The 22,666-nt window shown below is 46.9% G+C and overlaps 1 protein-coding gene across 3 annotated transcripts in view; it reads left to right on the forward strand.

Annotated features, from left to right (window-relative positions):
• kdm6al (lysine (K)-specific demethylase 6A, like) overlaps positions 1 to 22,666 on the forward strand; it is a 69,200-nt gene that overhangs the window by 6,250 nt on the left and 40,284 nt on the right. The window contains exons 3-16 of one of the 3 annotated variants that reach the window (XM_056243515.1): positions 2,348 to 2,456; positions 5,033 to 5,082; positions 5,405 to 5,463; positions 7,031 to 7,151; positions 7,442 to 7,496; positions 8,394 to 8,428; positions 8,692 to 8,785; positions 12,696 to 12,822; positions 12,926 to 13,024; positions 15,879 to 16,098; positions 16,360 to 16,494; positions 19,193 to 19,324; positions 19,883 to 19,960; positions 21,651 to 21,779. In XM_056243515.1, the coding sequence (XP_056099490.1) occupies positions 2,348 to 2,456; positions 5,033 to 5,082; positions 5,405 to 5,463; positions 7,031 to 7,151; positions 7,442 to 7,496; positions 8,394 to 8,428; positions 8,692 to 8,785; positions 12,696 to 12,822; positions 12,926 to 13,024; positions 15,879 to 16,098; positions 16,360 to 16,494; positions 19,193 to 19,324; positions 19,883 to 19,960; positions 21,651 to 21,779 (1,443 nt within the window). The remainder of the gene's footprint in view (positions 1 to 2,347; positions 2,457 to 5,032; positions 5,083 to 5,404; positions 5,464 to 7,030; positions 7,152 to 7,441; positions 7,497 to 8,393; positions 8,429 to 8,691; positions 8,786 to 12,695; positions 12,823 to 12,925; positions 13,025 to 15,878; positions 16,099 to 16,359; positions 16,495 to 19,192; positions 19,325 to 19,882; positions 19,961 to 21,650; positions 21,780 to 22,666) is intronic. The other 2 variants (XM_056243516.1, XM_056243517.1) reach the window with 2 other exon arrangements.

Here is a 22,666-nt window from a genome sequence, read left to right on the forward strand (position 1 = left end):
GATTAATTTTTCTTGTCCCCTCACAATGACAGTAAACTAATTATTACATTACATGAGTGATGAGTTACATAGGCTATATTTTCACTTCAAAATGGCGAAATTAGACAAAAGTATATTAGTTTGCCTGATTATTTTTGTCATACGTTTAACATTTATGACCTAAAAAACTGTCAATGAAGAACGCGCTGAATCTGATTATAACAAGACTGAAGCGAACACAAATTTGTGTAGCTTACACTTAATCACACATTTTTAGGGGGGCTAGGCAGAAGTTTAGGGGGGAATTTGATTACACTATTTTTAGATAGCCCGTCGGCACTCGGCAGGCCGGTTATGCATTTTGCATTTTGGTCGGCTTTTGTTGTAAATTTCTGGCAACCAAACAGTACATGCCCTCATCGCCTTTCTCCACCCAGGTGTACTGCGTTTTCCATGACACTAGGAATTAGGACTGGGCGATATGGCCAAAAAATCATATCTCTGTATTTTTTGGTTAAATGGCGATATACGATATATATCTCGGTACTTTCTGCGTTTTTCTATTTGGATAAAGAAAATCTGTATTTATGATATCCAAACAATGTTGATATTGAAGGATATGGAAACAAATATAGTGAATGTAATGTAGGCTATGCAATATATTACGTGCAAAAAGGTTAAAATCACATTACATTCTAACATTACAATCTAAAAAACAAAAATAATGCTTTTGTTTTTAAAATGACTAAGGCTAAACTAAAAATGAAAATAAAAACAAAAGCACAACTAATTATATTAGCTAGCCTGCATTTGATTACCCCGTTATAATGCTCACTTTCATAAAAACATAGGCCTACTTGTAGGTTTAAAGTTCCACAAATGGCACATTTATTGTCTCCAACAACAAATATTTTAGCAAGATGTATATTTTAGTCAGAATTATTGCGCTACTCTTCTATTGTGCTCGTGTGTTAGGCGCGCGTGCTCGCGGCAGCGCTAGTTCACGGAAGCTTGAATTTTAGCGGAGATTCACTTGCAGAAGCTCGTCCTCTCCTGACAGTGAAATGGACATATTTGTTTGACTTTCTAACATTTACAGATGGAGAATATACATGTAAAATGTAAGTTAAGCACTGAGGAAAGCACCACGTCTCAAACGCATTAAACAGCGCAAGTATTTATCTGTCAGTCAGCAACAGTATCTGTCAGAGCATCTGACAGGGCAAGCTGCTTTAAACTTGTTAACTATATCTTACCAGTTATTTTGAAGTGCCTAATATAAGCTTGTGTCATGTTCAGGACAAATTGTACTATGTTGTTTCACTGCAGGAGCTCACACTGCGTACTCCGCTATTTTTCAGATGTGCTCGTATCAAACTACTGTATCGATATAAACAGTATTGCCTCATTCCATATCGTTTAAAAAAATCTATATATTGTACAAACTCGATTTACCGCCCAGCCCTATAGGAATGTCCTCTTTCTCGTATCAGCCTCGTAGTTCTTTGACATTTTAACACGTTATAACCTGAAGTAACATTGACACTCTTCGCGCCACTGTATATGACGTTTGCTGTTTGTTTTGCTGATGGCCAATCAACTAGCCCGACATACTCTTTTACTGGCCCCGGGCCATCGGGCCATTGCTTATGTCGAGCCCTGCCTCTAGTTTAGTTTTCTTCCAGTTGCGCTCCATGTTTCTGGCTTCTCTCTTAAGGGCCTGGGTGTGTGTGTGTGTGTGTGTGTGTGTGTGTGTGTGCTCGTTGTACCACGGAGTTGGACTATTTTCTTTAATCTTCTTTAAGCGCAATGGAGCAACTGCGTCTAAAGTGCTGGAAAAGAGAGAGTTAAAAGTTTCTGTCGCAACATCGAGTTCTTCTAAGCTATCTGGGATGCTGAGATGATGAAACTGATCAGGAAGATTATTGATAAAGCAATCTTTAGTGGCAGAAGTTATAGGTCTAACATATTTGTAACACGGAGTCGGCTTTGCAGCCTTGGCTAAATGAAGTTTACACGAGACTAGATAATGATCTGAGATGTCATCGCTCTGCTGCAGAATTTCAACGGCATCAACATCTATTCCATGTGATAATATTAGATCTAGAGTATGATTACAATGAGTGGGTCCTGACACGTGTTGTCTAACTCCAATAGAGTTAAGAATGTATGTAAATGCCAATCCCAATGCACCTTCTTCGTTGTGTATAAAAATCACCAACAATTAGGACTTTATCTGCAGCCAGTAACACTGCTGTCCTTACATGTATATTAGTAAGTTTATTCATTAGAAGTTCTTTTTTAAATAAAGGAGTCTTTAACCATTCCTTATCTTCTGTATGTATTGATCAGTGTGTTCGTGTCACAGGCTGTTTGCTGCTACGAGTCCCTGATCCTGAAAGCTGAGGGCAAGGTGGACCCCGAGTTCTTCTGCCAGCTGGGCCACTTCAGCCTGTTGCTCGAGGAGTATCCTAAAGGTGCGTCCCATTCACTAGCTGACCCACACCTGGCCAGCCTCACCTCACACACCTGGCCAGCCTCTTCACCTCACACACCTAACCAGCCTCTTCACCTCACACACCTAACCAGCCTCTTCACCTCACACACCTGGCCAGCCTCTTCACCTCACACACCTGGCCAGCCTCACCTCACACACCTGGCCAGCCTCACCTCACACACCTGGCCAGCCTCTTCACCTCACACACCTGGCCAGCCTCTTCACCTCACACACCTGGCCAGCCTCACCTCACCTCACACACCTGGCCAGCCTCTTCACCTCACACACCTGGCCAGCCTCTTCACCTCACCTCACACACCTGGCCAGCCTCTTCACCTCACACACCTGGCCAGCCTCTTCACCTCACACACCTGGCCAGCCTCACCTCACCTCACACACCTGGCCAGCCTCTTCACCTCACACACCTGGCCAGCCTCTTCACCTCACCTCACACACCTGGCCAGCCTCTTCACCTCACCTCATACACCTGGCCAGCCTCTTCACCTCACACACCTGGCCAGCCTCTTCACCTCACACACCTGGCCAGCCTCTTCACCTCACACACCTAACCAGCCTCTTCACCTCACACACCTGGCCAGCCTCACCTCACCTCACACACCTGGCCAGCCGCTTCGCCTCGCCTCACCTCACACACCTGGCCAGCCGCTTCACCTCACACACCTAACCAGCCTCTTCACCTCACACACCTGGCCAGCCTCTTCACCTCACACACCTAACCAGCCTCTTCACCTCACACACCTGGCCAGCCTCACCTCACCTCACACACCTGGCCAGCCCCTCACACACCTGGCCAGCCGCTTCGCCTCACCTCACCTCACACACCTGGCCAGCCTCTTCACCTCACACACCTAACCAGCCTCTTCACCTCACACACCTGGCCAGCCTCTTCACCTCACACACCTAACCAGCCTCTTCACCTCACACACCTGGCCAGCCTCACCTCACCTCACACACCTGGCCAGCCCCTCACACACCTGGCCAGCCGCTTCGCCTCACCTCACCTCACACACCTGGCCAGCCTCACCTCACACACCTAACCAGCCTCTTCACCTCACACACCTGGCCAGCCTCTTCACCTCACACACCTGGCCAGCCTCACCTCACCTCACACACCTGGCCAGCCTCTTCACCTCACACACCTGGCCAGCCTCACCTCACCTCACACACCTGGCCAGCCTCACCTCACCTCACACACCTGGCCAGCCTCTTCACCTCACACACCTGGCCAGCCTCACCTCACCTCACACACCTGGCCAGCCTCACCTCACACACCTGGCCAGCCTCTTCACCTCACACACCTGGCCAGCCTCTTCACCTCACACACCTAACCAGCCTCTTCACCTCACACACCTGGCCAGCCTCACCTCACCTCACACACCTGGCCAGCCTCACCTCACCTCACACACCTGGCCAGCCTCACCTCACCTCACACACCTGGCCAGCCTCTTCACCTCACACACCTGGCCAGCCTCACCTCACCTCACACACCTGGCCAGCCTCTTCACCTCACACACACGGCCAGCCTCTTCACCTCACACACACGGCCAGCCTCTTCACCTCACACACACGGCCAGCCTCTTCACCTCACACACACGGCCAGCCTCTTCACCTCACACACACGGCCAGCCTCTTCACCTCACACACCTGGCCAGCCTCTTCACCTCACACACACGGCCAGCCTCTTCACCTCACACACACGGCCAGCCTCTTCACCTCACCTCACACACCTGGCCAGCCTCTTCACCTCACACACCTGGCCAGCCTCTTCACCTCACACACACGGCCAGCCTCTTCACCTCACCTCACACACCTGGCCAGCCTCTTCACCTCACACACCTGGCCAGCCTCTTCACCTCACACACACGGCCAGCCTCTTCACCTCACACACACGGCCAGCCTCTTCACCTCACACACACGGCCAGCCTCTTCACCTCACACACACGGCCAGCCTCTTAACCTCACACACCTGACCAGCCTCACCTCACACACCTGCCCAGCCTCTTCACCTCACACACCTGGCCAGCCTCTTCACCTCACACACACGGCCAGCCTCTTCACCTCACACACACGGCCAGCCTCTTCACCTCACACACCTGCCCAGCCTCTTCACCTCACACACACGGCCAGCCTCTTCACCTCACACACACGGCCAGCCTCTTCACCTCACACACACGGCCAGCCTCTTCACCTCACACACACGGCCAGCCTCTTCACCTCACACACACGGCCAGCCTCTTCACCTCACACACCTGCCCAGCCTCTTCACCTCACACACACGGCCAGCCTCTTCACCTCACACCCACGGCCAGCCTCTTCACCTCACACACACGGCCAGCCTCTTCACCTCACACACCTGGCCAGCCTCTTCACCTCACACACACGGCCAGCCTCTTCACCTCACCTCACACACCTGGCCAGCCTCTTCACCTCACCTCACACCCACGGCCAGCCTCTTCACCTCACACACACGGCCAGCCTCTTCACCTCACACACCTGGCCAGCCTCGCCTCACACACCTGTGTTTCTGTGTTGCAGCGTTATCAGCCTACCAGCGGTACTACAGTTTACAGTCAGACTACTGGAAGGTATTATTATTATTATTATTATTAGTTCATTATTACTGGAAGGTATTATTATTATTATTATTATTAGTTCATTATTACTGGAAGGTGAGCAGCCGCCAGATGAGTTTAAACATCAGTGTTCCTCGAGTGTGTTTGTTTGTGTTTGGTTGAGTGTGAGATAGTGTGTGTGTGATAGTGTGAGTGTGTGCGTAAGCGTGTGTGTTGATTGACAGTTGTTGTGAAATCTTCCTGTGTGGTTTTGCTCGAGTGTTTGAGGTGGTTTTCTCTGTGACTGATCGTAGTGTTGATGGACCGATCCCTCACACACTCTCTCTCGCTCTAGAACGCTGCCTTTCTGTACGGCCTCGGGATGGTTTACTTCCATTACAACGCATTTCAGTGGTGAGTATCTTCACATCGACACGTGATGCATGTGTGAACGCAACATGTTTGATTGGCACTTTGGACGTCATGTGACGTGGTGAATGAGATGCAGGCGGACCGTTTCCATGGCGATGTTCAGGTCATGTGGGCTGACTCTGGGAGATCGCGTGTACTCGCATGTTAATCCGCATGCGCCGACGGGTCTGCCTGCCGCCAGTAGGTGCTAGGGCTGTCACTTTACGTGCGAAAATCGATTCTGACCATCCAACACAAGTTTCCAAAACGAAAATAGGGAATCGATTTTAATGGCCTTTTTTATTTTACTTATTTTTTTACCAAAAATGTGTTTTAGGTGGGCAGATCAATACAGTGCACAGAACATGTAGGATGCTGGAAAATAACTTTTTAATATTCTCTATTACTTCAATGCAAGTGAACAAGCGTGCCGTTATTTGTTGCGTAGTGAGTGACGTGTGTGTGTGTGTGTGTTCAAGTAAGCCAGAAATACGCAGATTCTGCAATACGCTGTATTTAATATATCATGAGGACTCACGAGTTGCGTATTTGCCCTAAATCTGTGCAAAATTTGGCTTACACGAACTTCCCCAGCAAAGTGAGTAAACATAGAAACTAGGGATGGGCATTTTTCAAAAATATTGCATTCGAATATTCGGGCTCATAAAAATAGAATATTCGTTTATTTAAATGACAGCTGCCTTTCCTCATTCGACTGTTTGGATTTCATGTGATTTCTCTTTGTGGTGATAATATTATAATTCAGATTAATTAATTAATTTGATCAAAAGTAATTCCGTTTAGTAAAATCATTTTCAAGTAATTCCAAACTTCGCGAGGCAGACGACAACATTGTGATCAAATACACACAACTTGTTAACACACTCCACGGCGCCACCCAGTGCATTTAATTATAACTGCGAGTTAGTGCTTGGGATTCATCATGGATTCACTGCATTTACGGCCAGCAAAGCAACGTAGTAAAATTCAAATAGTGTTTTATTTTTTTAATAATAATTACAGATCGAATATTCGTGCACATCCCTAATAGAAACACGCCAAACCGGCTCGTGATTTGACAGCGTTTCCCGCCAAAGCTCCTTTGTGCCCGCGGCGGGTCGAGGGTGTTCATCTCACTCCCTGAATGTGTCGCTCCTGTTTGTCATTGTGCTGAAACTTCACGCCAATAAATCATCAGAAATATTGCTGACTTGTGCGCGTCTCAAGCGCCCTCTTTACGCTCGTCCTAATGCCTGTTAGGTGTCCGTGGATTTGCCTGTATTTGGTGTTGAAAATGGAAACGTCGTTAGACATGGAGTGTTTAACGACGCAGTGAACCCTTGTGTCTCAAGAATCGAACAGGATTTTTTCACAAAAGTGACAGCCCTAGTAGATGCAGTCTCTTTAATGAATCGCTTGTTTCCTCAGTTACATGTTGACATGACAGTAACGCTTCGTGTTGTTCCGGAAGGAGTGTTTCATTGCTGTGTGTGTGTGTGTGTGTGTGTGTGTGTGTGTGTGTGTGTGTGTGTGTGTGTGTGTGTGTGTGTGTGTGTGTGTGCGCTCTCAGGGCGATCAAGGCGTTTCAGGAGGTGCTGTACATCGACCCCGGCTTCTCTCGAGCTAAAGAGATTCACCTGCGTCTCGGCCTGATGTTCAAGGTCAACACGGACTACGAGTCGAGCTTAAAGGTGCGGCACGGCTCACCGTGGGCTGGAACACATCTAGCTTAGGAGTGGCAGTCTCGCTCTTTCTTCGTGAGCTTCTGTGATTTACATGAAAACAGGCAGAAACTGTCGAATGTCAATCAGTCTGTTGACGGCTTAGATGAAGCTCCACATCTGGACCGTTTCTTTCTGTCCTTTATTTCTGTGGTGTTCTGTTGTTCATGTGTGATGTTTGCCGGTGACCGCTCGGCTCCTGCATTAGTTGGCTCTGGCAGTGAGAGATGTGAGCTGGTTTTGTCCCTGTGTGTCCGCAGCACTTTCAGCTGGCGCTCATCGACTCCAGTCACTGCACTTTGTCTAAAGCTGAGAGTAAGTTCCTTCAGTGTCTCCATCACACACACTTCTGAGCGCATCACACACACACACACACACACACTTCTGAGCGCACAAACACTGATTACGGATTCATTAGGAGACTTTAGGAGGAGTGTGAGGGATTATTAGTGCTGTTGGTTCAGTACTGATCAAACCTCTGTCTCCATGAAGCCCCTCCTTCTGAGAAGCGCACTGTGCTCTGATTGGTCGACTGGAGCAGTGTGTTGGGATTGTTCGAGTGTGTTTGGGAAAGCCCCGCCCCTTTCCATAACCGCCATAAACGCGCACGCACACACTCTCTCCCTCACACTCTCTCTCATACACCCATTCTCTCTCTCTCTCTCTCTCTCTCTCTCTCTCTCTCTCTCTCTCTCTCTCTCTCTCTCTCTCTCTCTCTCTCTCTCTCTCTCTGTCTCTCACACACATGCGCGCACACACTCTCTCTCTCTCTCTCTCTCTCTCTCTCTCTCTCTGTCTCTCACACACATGCGCGCACACACTCTCTCGCACGCTCTCTCTCACACACACACATGCGCGCACACACTCTCTCACACATGCGCGCACACTCTCTCGCACGCTCTCTCTCACACACACATGCGCGCACACAATCTCTCGCACGCTCTCTCTCACACACACATGCGCGCACACAATCTCTCGCACGCTCTCTCTCACACACACATGCGCGCACACACTCTCTCGCACGCTCTCTCTCTCACACACACATGCGCGCACACACTCTCTCACATACACACACACACACACACACACACTGATTCACTGTACCAAGGAAGCTGTTTCTGCAGGATCTTCTCCCCCATCACAAACATTCTCACAGAAAAGCTGCTGTTCTGAATTTGCTGCTAATTCTCGTCTCTGTGTTTGTGTTTGTAGTTCAGTTCCACATTGCGCATCTGTACGAGATTCAGGTGAGTCCCTCATGCACACCTCCATCCATGACTAACCGGACAAACTAACTCTGCCTTGTAATTGATGGTAATGCATGAGGTCATGTTCGCACTTTCTGAGCTGAACGTTCAGCTGGTGTTGCTATAGCAACAGGAGAGAGGGGTTGCCGGGGTGTTGCTAAGGCTTCCCTCCGCCCTGAGCGTTCACTACAGGATCACATGACAGTAGAGATTGGTTGTAGCGGTCAGAACACATGTGATCAGTGACTGTGCTTGTGTGACAGAAGAGATATCGCACCGCTAAAGAGGCGTACGAGAGTCTCCTGCTGACCGAGGCGTTACCTGTGCAGGTGAAGGCCGCCACCTTACAGCAGCTGGGTAAGAACACCGCATTCTCACTCACTCCCGCCTCGAGTTAGTGATTTTATTTTGGTATTATTTATTATTTATTTATTATTATTTATTTTTATTCTTTATTTTTATTTATATATATATATATATATATATATATATATATTTTTTTTTTTTTATTTTTTTTTTTTATGGTATACTTATAATATTATGTTGTAAAATGTTTAACCTGTATCTGGCATGTAATAGCCGGTGATGCTGATATGGCAATAAACCCAAACACTAGTCTCTGACGTCTAACTGTGATCATGTTGCGCGTTTATATGACATGCTGTCCGTCACCACAGAATATCATTGCAGCTTGTTAAAAATAAGAGTCTTCCGCACCGGAGGATCCTCTTCCCCGTTCCCAGAGCTGTTGGGGAGTCCCGGATGTCGGCGTGTTCGCACCGCAGGAACTAGGAGTGGTTTCAGTTCTACTTTACTCCAGAGTCGCTCTAACCCAGCGCTCGAGGAACTACTTTACTCCTCCAGAGTCGCTCTAACCCAGCGCTAGAGGAACTACTTTACTCATCCAGAGTCGCTCTAACCCAGCACTAGAGGAACCACTTTACTCCTCCAGAGTCGCTCTAACCCAGCGCTAGAGGAACTACTTTACTCATCCAGAGTCGCTCTAACCCAGCGCTAGAGGAACTACTTTACTCCTCCAGAGTCGCTCTAACCCAGCGCTAGAGGAACTACTTTGCTCTTCCAGAGTCGCTCTAACCCAGCGCTAGAGGAACTGCTTTACTCCTCCAGAGTCGCTCTAACCCAGCGCTCGAGGAACTGCTTTACTCCTCCAGAGTCGCTCTAACCCAGCGCTAGAGGAACTGCTTTACTCCTCCAGTCGCTCTAACCCAGCGCTCGAGGAACTACTTTACTCCTCCAGAGTCGCTCTAACCCAGCGCTCGAGGAACTACTTTACTCCTCCAGAGTCGCTCTAACCCAGCGCTCGAGGAACTGCTTTACTCCTCCAGAGTCGCTCTAACCCAGCGCTCGAGGAACTGCTTTACTCCTCCAGAGTCGCTCTAACCCAGCGCTAGAGGAACTACTTTACTCCTCCAGAGTCGCTCTAACCCAGCGCTCGAGGAACTACTTTACTCCTCCAGAGTCGCTCTAACCCAGCACTCGAGGAACTGCTTTACTCCTCCAGAGTCGTTCTAACCCAGCGCTCGAGGAACTGCTTTACTCCTCCAGAGTCGCTCTAACCCAGCGCTAGAGGAACTACTTTACTCTTCCAGAGTCGCTCTAACCCAGCGCTAGAGGAACTACTTTACTCCTCCAGAGTCGCTCTAACCCAGCGCTCGAGGAACTGCTTTACTCCTCCAGAGTCGCTCTAACCCAGCGCTAGAGGAACTACTTTACTCCTCCAGAGTCGCTCTAACCCAGCGCTAGAGGAACTACTTTACTCTTCCAGAGTCGCTCTAACCCAGTGCTAGAGGAACTACTTTACTCTTCCAGAGTCGCTCTAACCCAGCGCTAGAGGAACTACTTTACTCCTCCAGAGTCGCTCTAACCCAGCGCTAGAGGAACTGCTTTACTCCTCCAGAGTCGCTCTAACCCAGCGCTCGAGGAACTGCTTTACTCCTCCAGAGTCGCTCTAACCCAGCGCTAGAGGAACTACTTTACTCCAGAGTTGCTCTAACCCAGCGCTAGAGGAACTACTTTACTCCTCCAGAGTCGCTCTAACCCAGCGCTAGAGGAACTACTTTACTCCTCCAGAGTCGCTCTAACCCAGCGCTAGAGGAACTACTTTACTCCTCCAGAGTCGCTCTAACCCAGCGCTCAAGGAAGTGCTAGAGGAACTACTTTACTCCTCCAGAGTCGCTCTAACCCAGCGCTCGAGGAACTGCTTTACTCCTCCAGAGTCGCTCTAACCCAGCGCTAGAGGAACTACTTTACTCCTCCAGAGTCGCTCTAACCCAGCGCTAGAGGAACTACTTTACTCTTCCAGAGTCGCTCTAACCCAGTGCTAGAGGAACTACTTTACTCTTCCAGAGTCGCTCTAACCCAGCGCTAGAGGAACTACTTTACTCCTCCAGAGTCGCTCTAACCCAGCGCTAGAGGAACTGCTTTACTCCTCCAGAGTCGCTCTAACCCAGCGCTCGAGGAACTGCTTTACTCCTCCAGAGTCGCTCTAACCCAGCGCTAGAGGAACTACTTTACTCCAGAGTTGCTCTAACCCAGCGCTAGAGGAACTACTTTACTCCTCCAGAGTCGCTCTAACCCAGCGCTAGAGGAACTACTTTACTCCTCCAGAGTCGCTCTAACCCAGCGCTAGAGGAACTACTTTACTCCTCCAGAGTCGCTCTAACCCAGCGCTCAAGGAAGTGCTAGAGGAACTACTTTACTCCTCCAGAGTCGCTCTAACCCAGCGCTAGAGGAACTACTTTACTCCTCCAGAGTCGCTCTAACCCAGCGCTCGAGGAACTGCTTTACTCCTCCAGAGTCGCTCTAACCCAGCGCTAGAGGAACTACTTTACTCCAGAGTTGCTCTAACCCAGCGCTAGAGGAACTACTTTACTCCTCCAGAGTCGCTCTAACCCAGCGCTAGAGGAACTACTTTACTCCTCCAGAGTCGCTCTAACCCAGCGCTAGAGGAACTACTTTACTCCTCCAGAGTCGCTCTAACCCAGCGCTCAAGGAAGTGCTAGAGGAACTACTTTACTCCTCCAGAGTCGCTCTAACCCAGCGCTAGAGGAACTGCTTTACTCCTCCAGAGTCGCTCTAACCCAGCGCTCGAGGAACTACAGTGACGTTAGTGTTCGCTGATTGGCTGAACGCTCGTGAAACACCAGCGCCCGCCATTATTAAAAAGCACACAGATTATAGGCTTTATATTTACTCCAGAAACTAACTCTACGAACATGTAAAGCAGAGATAGATGGAGCTCTCAACCTTTACACTGAGGAGCTGAGGAGACCGAGAGGAACATGATGCGTTTCTGCTCAGCGACACTGGACATCAAACACACGCCACACGCTAATCACTTTATTACGGTCTCCTCTCTGTGTGTAACAGTATCTAATAGCGTATCAGACAGCACTGTTAGACGGATCGCATGAACGGGAGAATGCGAGCGCTGTGAGCTCAGACTCTGGCGTTCTCAGGCGGTGCGCAAGCCCCTGTAAACGGTTGAATAAAGTTCTCATGTAAACCTGGAAACTCAGTGAGTGTGTAGGGATGTGACGAGACTGTTTATCTGAAGCAAAATCATCACATGACCAGAAGTTCATTCACCTGCGAGTCTAGAAGGTCATTGTACGCTTTTAAACTGAAACTGGAACATGTGCTTCATTCTCTGCGCTAAACCCTTCACGGCACGAGTGAGGTCATCGGCCCCGTTCACACCTGATGTTAACATGCGTTAGGGTGGATCGGATCACGACTCTAACATTTAAGTATTGCCTTTAGAATTTTAATATAATTAGAATTTTGCTAATATTTAAGAAAGGAATTCGAGTTTAGCTTTTGAGCCGTTTTGGCAGCCGTGCCGTGTACACTACGAGATCAGTCCGGGCGACTGTGTTTCGACTCCCTCTGGCAGTGGACGAGCTCAGACGCTTTAGAGCCGCTCACTCCTGTGTCAGTGCCGTCCACTCGTGATCCGATCGACTGAAACACTGAATGTCACCTGTAAACACATCTGGATATCAGCTGTAAGCTGGGCCACTAAAACACATCTGGATATCAGCTGTAAACTGGGCCACTAAAACACATCTGGATATCAGCTGTAAGCTGGGCCAGAGACGCCAGAACACAGATTACTGATGCTGGGTTTACTAGGCTCTCTGCATCTGTATGCAAGTTTATGCTGAAGCTTTTTTCTCTCTCTTTCTCTCTCTCTCTCTCTCTCTCTCTCTCTCACACACACACACACACACACACACACACACAGGCTGGATGCATCATACAGTCGAGCTGCTGGGAGATAAAGCTAATAAGAACAGCTACGCTATCCAGTGTCTCCAGAAATCCCTGGAAGCCGATCCGAACTCTGGCCAGTCCTGGTACTTCCTCGGCAGGTCAGTCACATGACGTGCACACACACACACACACGCGCGCGCGTGAAGCGAGCGCTTGCTGGTCTGCGGTGGTTGAGCAGGCGTGTGTGTTTGCTCTCTGCAGGTGCTACTCCAGTATTGGGAAGGTCCAGGACGCCTTCATTTCATACAGACAGTCCATTGATAAGTCTGAGGCCAGCGCGGACACGTGGTGCTCGATCGGGTACGTATCCGCCAGAACCGCTCCGTCAGCCCACGTTCACATCGAGAGATCATGTACAAATGACTCTCACTCCTCGTGTCACTATAAAGGCGGAGTTGAATCTTCAGCTCTTTTCTGCACAGTAACAGTGTGTCGTCGGACGATCGTGAGATTCGTGAGCTGAAGTGTTCAGCTGTCGCTTTGATGCGTCTGGCTGGATTATAAACACTGAATAATAAAGAATTTATTAGGGCTGCGCGATATATCGGTATCGGACGATATCGGTTTATTTTTTAAAGTTATCGATATCTGCCCGATAAGAAAATCTGTCCGATATATAAAAGCCGATGAATAATGATTATTTCCTTCAGCTGAGACACTTCAGTTCAACATGATGCTTTCGAATCGCTTGAAATATGATTAGAATCACTTCAACAAAGGAAGATACAGTGAAGTGCAGCATGTTCAACACAAGTAAATAAAATAAATAAAATTATAATAAGAACATCATAATTGTGTGTTTGGGACGTGGCTTTTTTGTTTTTGTATTCAGGCTCTCAGAAATTACATTAAAATTCGGATTTAGATTTATCGGCCAATATATCGGTCATCGGCTTTCAAATATAAAGAATTATCGGTATCGGCCGAAATCTTGGTATCGGTTTATGTCTAGAATTTATGCTTCGGTTATTCATCGTCCAACGGAAATACCCATAAACGACATGTTTTCACTGGCACGTAATAATCCCACTTGCAGGTTGTTCTGCTGTGTTGCGTATATATCTGATTATTCTTGAATGTGTATCCAGCTTATTCCTGCGCCCCATGATGCTTTGCGTGAATTATGGGTGTAACTTCCGTTAAGCTGTAAACAATCAGTGAAAGGCTTGCTCTATGAATGCAATGTTGTTGTTTTTAAACTGGGTACAATGACATTACTCGCCTTTCAACCATTTCGAACATTAAATGTAAATGTTAAAATGTAAAAGCTTCAACAAGATATTTTCCACAGAGCATGAACATCCCCAAAAGCTTCTTTCCACAGCAATAACGGACGGGTTAAATATCACTGTAATAATATATATCTGTATTATGTAATGTACGTTGCCTTTAGGGGTGTAACGGTACATGTATTCGTATTGAACCGTTTCGGTTCGAGGCTTCCGCTTCGGTACGCATACAAACCGAACGATTCCTTGGACCATTTTTCTTGCCGACAAAATCGGCGCTGGCGCGATCACCACAACGTTGCGCAACATCAAATGGCAAACGTAATGAAAGCGGAACGAAACTGCGCTACTCATTATATTGTGCTTCACGGATTGTTTGACCAGCAACATCTGTGCAGCGCGAGCCGATCTCGATCAAGCGACACTGTTACTACACAGCGCTTAGAGATCCAGTAAAGAAAACATTTGAATTCGCCACTGAAGTAATAACATCGCTGCGAGATCTAGTGAGAAGCATTCACATTTCTCCGTTATTAACCGTAGATCTCTATTAGATCAAACAGCGCTGACGTGGACACCAGGAGAAACATTGTGCCGTGAATGAACTAGTAATACTTTACGTCCACAGACCAGCAACATCCACCATGAATTTAATATAGTAACACTAACTGTAACCAGTTTGGCTGGAATAGTGAACTGCTTTCAAGTACTTCACACATCTTTTTCCAGCTCTTCAAAACTCAAATAATATATAAATAAATATATATATATATATATTTAAATGTTATTTTTAATGTGATGACCAAAACATTATTTGTTCATCCTTCAAAGATGACCGCCATTTATAAACCTGAAAGTTTCAAGATGTAGGAAAACTCAATTATTTAAAAATATTTTTTCTTTTAACAAATAAGAAATTTCTCTGGCATTTCTTTCTTTTTGCTGTATCGAAAACGTACCGAACCGTGACTTTAAAACCAAGGTACGTACCGAACCGTGATTTTTGTGTACCGTTACACCCCTAGTTGCCTTAATCAAAAGTGTTCATTAACTTCCGCATTGCGTAATACTATTTCAAAGTGATATTCGTCATTTTGACAGATGATAAATTGTATTGACACGTGAAAACAAACCTGGAAACAGACGTGAGGATTAGAGAAAAACGAGAAATTCTTTGTGCATTCCAGTGAATTATTAATGAGATATATCGTAAATTAAATCTGGAGAACAGACCACAGATGTGCAGAATATGTTGTCATTTTTCATACTTTTACAGCGGAAGGGAAAGAAAAGAATCGTTAGTAAGGAAAGCAGCGACTGAAGCGCTCCTGCCGTAGATGTTCTTGTCACGCTAATATACCAAGTGTAACGTTAGTCTCATGATGTCTGAAAGGAAAACATGAAGGAAAACTGATGGATCCGCTTTATTTGTAGGGCAACCTTATGTGACCCTGGACCACAAACCCAGTCACATGGGTCCAGTTTTTTAAATTAAGATTTTGGACAATATTTGGCCGAGATGCAACTATTTGAAAATCTGAGGGTGCAAAAAAATCAAAGCATTGAGAAAATCCCCTTCAAAGTTGGTCATTAATGTTCGTGATTTGCTGCATTCACTCACAAACATAAATGTTTTATATATTTACGGTAGGAAATTTACTAAATATCTTCATGGAACATGATCTTTACTTAATATCCTAATGATTTTTGGAAAAATCGATAATTTTGACCTGTACAGTGTGGTTGCTATGGCCACAGATCTGCCGTGCGACTCGAGACTGGGTCTGTGATTCAAAATGATTCGTTTCAGTCTTTTTGAATGGAAGTTCCCCAAACCGGAAGTGGCACCCATAATTCAAACCCCGGGTCAGGAATAAGGTGTTGGATGTGTTTGAGGTAATTAACCTGCTAGCGTGTGCTCGTAGCGTGCTGTATCAGCAGCAGAATCAGCCCATGGACGCGCTGCAGGCGTATATCTGCGCGGTTCAGCTGGACCACAGTCACGCCGCGGCCTGGATGGACCTGGGCACGCTCTACGAGTCCTGCAACCAGCCGCAGGACGCCATCAAGTGCTACGTCAACGCCACGCGCAGCAAAGCCTGCAGCAACACCGCGGCGCTCGCGGCGCGCATCAAGTACCTGCAGGTGAGAGCCAATCAGAGCGAGTCTGTCTGTGTGGGGATCAGTACATGTTGCATTTGTTGTGAATATGTTCAGTTAATTTGTGTCAGATTTCTTCACCTTCATTCTTCGTTTGTATGCGTGAGTCCAGTGATCATTGGAGCTAGAGCCTGATTCAGCTGAGGCCCTCTCGAACTAGCCTGAGCTAGCCTCTCTGCTTGAACTGTTCCGCCGCTCGTCCTCAGATGGCTGTTTACATGTCTTTTTCACGCGTTTTCGTCCTAGGCTCAGTTCTGTAACCTCCAACACAATAGTCTACAGAGTAAAAGTAAAATGCTTCCTAGTATTGAGGAAGCCTGGAGCCTCCCAATCCCAGCAGAGCTAACGTCCCGACAGGGTGTCCAGAGCACAGGCCAGCAGGTGAGACCAGATAGACACACACCCTGAGAAACGCCCCTCACACACACACACACACACACACACACACACACACGCACGCGGCTCATCCGGTGGAACCACGCTCCTGCTCGCCGCATCATGTTCACAGTAACCATTGGATTGCACAAATTATATGTCTCTATTGTTAGTGTTTGGGGAATCCTTCGGTTAATTTCTACGTTTCCAGAGAGTTTAACAGCGAGTCGATCGGTAGCGTGGTTTCAGTACGTGAGCTTCAGTAGTGCAGCTCTACACACACACATCTGGGTCAGAAATGAGTTTTATGCTACAAGTGTGTAATTAGGGTCTTTCGCACCGGAGGATCCTCTTCCCCGTTCCCAGAGCTGTTGGGGAGTTCCCGGATGTCGGCGTGTTCGCACCGCAGGAACTAGGAGGGGTTTCAGTTCTACTTTACTACTTTACTCCTCCAGAGTCGCTCTAACCCAGCGCTCGAGGAACTGCTTTACTCCTCCAGAGTCGCTCTAACCCAGCGCTCGAGGAACTACTTTACTCCTCCAGAGTCGCTCTAACCCAGCGCTCGAGGAACTACTTTACTCCTCCAGAGTCGCTCTAACCCAGCGCTCGAGGAACTACTTTACTCCTCCAGAGTCGCTCTAACCCAGCGCTAGAGGAACTGCTTTACTCCTCCAGAGTCGCTCTAACCCAGCGCTAGAGGAACTACTTTACTCCTCCAGAGTCGCTCTAACCCAGCGTTAGAGGAACTACTTTACTCCTCCAGAGTCGCTCTAACCCAGCGCTAGAGGAACTGCTTTACTCCTCCAGAGTCGCTCTAACCCAGCGCTAGAGGAACTGCTTTACTCCTCCAGAGTCGCTCTAACCCAGCGCTAGAGGAACTACTTTACTCCTCCAGAGTCGCTCTAACCCAGCGCTCGAGGAACTGCTTTACTCCTCCAGAGTCGCTCTAACCCAGCGCTAGAGGAACTACTTTACTCCTCCAGAGTCGCTCTAACCCAGCGCTCAAGGAAGTGCTAGAGGAACTACTTTACTCCTCCAGAGTTGCTCTAACCCAGCGCTAGAGGAAGTGCTAGAGGAACTACTTTACTCCTCCAGAGTCGCTCTAACCCAGCGCTCAAGGAAGTGCTAGAGGAACTACTTTACTCCTCCAGAGTCGCTCTAACCCAGCGCTAGAGGAACTACTTTACTCCTCCAGAGTCGCTCTAACCCAGCGCTAGAGGAACTACTTTACTCCTCCAGAGTCGCTCTAACCCAGCGCTCGAGGAACTACAGTGACGTTAGTGTTCGCTGATTGGCTGAACGCTCGTGAAACACCAGCGCCCGCCATTATTAAAAAGCACACAGATTATAGGCTTTATATTTACTCCAGAAACTAACTCTACGAACATGTAAAGCAGAGATAGATGGAGCTCTCAACCTTTACACTGAGGAGCTGAGGAGACCGAGAGGAACATGATGATGCGTTTCTGCTCAGCGACACTGGACATCAAACACACGCTAATCACTTTATTACGGTCTAGAGCTATCCGGTGCGAAAGCCCCATATGTGCCGTTTTTCACCCAGAGCTGTGTCTGTGATGTAGTCATTAGTCCTGCAGTCGTTGTTCCTCTAGTGTTGCAGTTCCACAACAAACACTGACGCAGTCCGGCTGGAGTAGTTCATAGTCGAGTGTGTGTGTGTGTGTGTGTGTGTGTGTGTGTGTGTGTGCGTGTGTGTGTTCATGACAGTACAATGAGACGTGTTTTTGTCTCTCATTGATACTGATGCACTCCCTCATAATAAGTGTTTTATATTATTTGTTTTGCATCTTTTCTCTGTTGTTGTTTTGGGTGGGTGAGGGGGGGGGGGCACAATTATATATCAGGACCTTCAGCGCCTGTTTGTTTTATTAATTCTGTTTTTGTTTTCACATTGGAGTCAATATGGCCACTCCTAGAACTGGTAAAAAGATGTGGCTCTGAGTTATTTCCCAAAACATAAACGAGAATGTGACTTAGAGAAGCGGCCCTCGCTGAGGAACAGAAGATCCTCAAACACTTAATTACAGAATTTGAGTCGCCACACGTGAAGTGAGGCGTACCTGTGCAGCGCTCGGAGGTTTGGACCCGATCCTGTATTATCGAGTGCAGTTTCAGTCCAGTTATTCCAAACCCGCTCTGGGCAAAACCACTCCTAGTGTTTCTGATACTGTAAAACAGCAACAATATGGTTCATTAAACAGGGTTTGAAAGGATTTGTTTACCGTTTTATCTTTGTGGCGACTGAATCTATATCTGATCCAATTCTGACAAGATAACCCTCCAGAAAGACCTTAAAGGGATAGTTCACCCAAAGAGGAAATACCCCATGATTTACTCACCCTCAGCTCATCCTAGGTGTATATGACATTCTTCTGTAAGACGAACGCAATCGGAGCTATATATTAAAAAAATCCTGGCTCTTCCAATTTCCGTTTGTGTGTGAGCTGTCCCTTTAGCGATGCTGCTGGCCCAGAGGTCACACGGCTCAGGCTGAAGCGGGATCGTCACTCGCTCCCTCTGTGCTGTCAGCGGCCCTCTCGCAGCTCCACTCCTCTCCTGAGCTCTGCCTGCTGGGAGGAATGTTGATCGACGACTTTACATGTGTTGACTGAGCGAATCCAGAGTTTCAGACTGTCAGACGTGTTGAGTGTGTGTGTCCTGACGTGTGTGTGGTCTCCCTCAGGCGTGTAAACCCGGGGCGTCGGGCTCGGCTCAGGGCTCGGCTCAGTCTCTGCCGGCCCACGTGAGTCCGCTGGATCAGGCCGACGACCCGTCCAGTCCAGCCAAGAGGAAGAGGACCAGCAGCCCTGCCAAGGTTTGTGCTCGGCTCTTCCGGTCATGTGACTCTGATATAATGGCAGCGGTAATTACAGGGTTCGTACACGGTGCTCAAAGCTCAAAGACAATATAAAGGAAATATATTTTTAAAAAATTATAAAACAATCTTTTCATACAGAATTAAAGCTGCAGTCCGTTTGATGTTGATATGGAGGCTATGAGCTTGATATTGCTCTTATAAATATCCAAGTATATGATACAGCTTTGATTCTTCAAGTCAATTATATGTTCATGTGAGAATAAATCAGTTTGAATAAGGAAAGCGATATCTTACTCATAGTGTCCTTTCAGTGGTTAAAGTTTCCACAGTCACTGCATCCGCTGCACTTTATTTGTACCATCTTGTTTTATTAGTTTATTTGTATGTATTTATTTTAAAAAAAATAGAATTTAAAAGATAATAAAGAAAGATATAGTTTGACAAGCGAGATCTCTGATTGTAGTCCTTGAAAAAAAAAAAAAAAAGTAGTGCTTGAAGTCCTGGGGTTTGCCAGTGTGTGTGCGAGCGCTGTGAGATCTGTCCTGTGTTCCTCAGAGCTCCTCCGAGTCTTGGACCAACAGTGCAGCTCCGCCAGCCACTCCGAACTGGTACCTGTCTCCTCAGAAGCTGCAGGTGAGTGTGTGTGTGTGTGTGTGTGTGTGTGTGTGTGTGTGTGTGTGTGTGTGTGTGTGTGTGTGTGTGTGTGTGTGTGTGTGTGTGTGTGTGTGTGTGTGTGTGTGTGTGTGTGTGTGTGTGTGTGTGTGTGTGTGTGTGTGTGTGTGTGTGTGTGTGTGTGTGTGTGTGTGTGTGTGTGTGTGTGTGTGTGTGTGTGCTGAACGCTGTGTCCTCAGTGCTGAGCTCGCCTGCGGTCGAGTGCTGATGACCCGCTGCGATGGAACAGGAGTAGCGGCCGGTCTTTCCCTCTGTAGGGATGCACCGATATAAACATTTTGGCTGATACCGATAACCGATAATTCTTTATATTTGAAAGCCGATAACCGATATATTAGCCGATAAATCTAAATACAAATTTTTATATGATTTCTGAGAGCCTGATTATAAAAACAAAAGTCTCACCATTAAAGGCCATGACCCAAACACAATTATAATGTTTTCGTTATAATTTTATGTCGCCTTTATGACAGACTTGTTGCACTTCACTGTATTTTCCTTTTTTGAAGTGATTCCAATCATATTTCAAGCAATTTAAAACCATCATGTTGAACAGTGTTTCAGCTGAAGGAAATAATACATTATATATCGGCCAAATTTTCTTATTGGGCCGAAAACGATAACATTAAAAATGATCATATATCGGCCGATACCGATATGGTGGCCGAAATATTGTGCATCCGTTTTGTGACCTACATCCGATTATAACGATTATCAAAGAAGAAAAAATGTAAGGCGGGACTTGGCTCTGTGCATCGGTGGTTGATTGGACGTTGAGATGTGGGCGTGGCACTCGCAGATGAGGGTGAGTGGAGTTTAGTTGCACTAAGGGATTGGAGAATCCTGCATATATCTGACTCTTCACTGTTACAGCAGTCTGATTAAACATTAAAAGCTCAAAACATTTTTTTAAATGAAACGTGTGGATGACATAACATGCATGTAGAAAATAAACTGTGTTAATTTACATTTCATACCAGCTTTTACTTTCTTAGGGCACGTTTACACGACAACAATATACTAAAAATGCGGTTTGGTTTTCAGACCACAACGATGTCAACGATCCCCGTTCTCGTGTATTCTGCTGCCGGGCCAGTAGGTGGCGATGTCACTTTGTAAAGAAACACTACGCGTCTACAGACTGAACGTGTAATACGCATGCGCATGACATCACTGTTTTCACAAATTCACGTTGTTGCAGTCTCCACAGAGACGATACGCTATCATTTATAAAAAATAAAATAAAAACCTTTTCAAATGTTTGGGTTTTCAGGCCCCCGAAACACCGTTAATGTGTAAATGACCGGCCAAAAGTCATAAAAAGTTTTAATTTAGTTTTCACCCCTTGGGTAACATCACGTTGGTTTAGACCAGGCGTGTCCAATCCTGCTCCTGCCCGGGCGCTTCCAGGGATCCCGAGGCCTGGATTGGCTGCTTCAGGCGTGTGATTAGATCTGGACTGGGAACAGGATTGGGCTCCACTGGTTTAGACGGTGGTTTGTTCCTGTGAGCTGCTTCTCACTGAAGAACTTCCATGCTGTTGATTTCAGATGTGACGTCCCTGACTATTATTGATCCGTTTCAAGAGGAACACTGATGAATGCCTGTGCTTCTCTTACTCAGCCGTTCACTGAATGTCTCTTCCTCTCAGTTGCTGGAACAGTTGCGAGCCAACCGTGCGAGTCTGAAGCCTGTTCAGATGCAGATGTTGGATCAGTTGGAGGCTCAGCTGTCAGCCATGCACCTGCACCAGCAACAGGTGCGTCACAACCAGCAACAGGTGCGTCACAACAGCGCTCAGGAAAACCTTCTGAAGGAAACCCGCATGTTCCGGGAATCGCGCCCTGAAATCTTCCAGCTCATGGTTTTCTGTGGCTGAGATGTGTTTTCCTCTTAAAGTCCCCCTGTGGTGAAAATCCAATGTTGTTTATGTGTCTGTGTGGTGTTATTAATATGCTTTAAGACAAACCATGTGTAAGTTCATAAGTCGACAGCATTGCTGAGTATTTCCTCCTTAAAACTGCAGTGAACCAAAGACCGTCTCAAAAACACGGTTTGAAATCGCTGGTGTTTCTGACGTCACAAACGACCTTGTAACCAATCAGATCAACGTGTGATCGTCAACCAGTGGATCTCTGAGCTGAGTGAGTGAGTGGAGGCAGGGCTCATTTGCATATTCATATAACCGCGCATACTAAATGAGGCAAGGGTGTCGAGTTACATTCAAGATATTTTAAGGCATGAAAACTTTTTTTAAAAGGAAAAAATTCTTAAATGTGTAATTTTGGTGATCAAAGATGAGTTTTAAGGGATAAAATGATTGACTACAGGGGGACTTTAAGACTGTTGTGACACTTTAGCCGCTCTTCCACCGTCGGGTCGAACTCTTCTAAGAACGGCACGGAACGGTTTCAGTAAATTTCCACTTGAGTTTGTTTACTCGGTTACACACCGTTCTGAACCCGGTGGAGTGCGTGTGGAGACATGTTTCTCTGTAAAATTAAAAGAAATATTTGATCATCTATATTACATCTCATATCATCTGTAAACTCTTGCATGATGCATTCGTACAGTGCTCAACATTTGTAGTGGATCAAAAAGTTAATCGAAGTTGTCCTAAGATAAGAACGGGTATTGTTTAAAATTCATGTGTAACTTTGACGAAAG

Source organism: Rhinichthys klamathensis, unplaced genomic scaffold (genome assembly GCF_029890125.1).
Source record: "Rhinichthys klamathensis goyatoka isolate OS25496 unplaced genomic scaffold, OSU_Roscu_1.1 h1tg000802l_1, whole genome shotgun sequence".
In the NCBI taxonomy this organism is placed as follows: domain Eukaryota; kingdom Metazoa; phylum Chordata; class Actinopteri; order Cypriniformes; family Leuciscidae; genus Rhinichthys; species Rhinichthys klamathensis.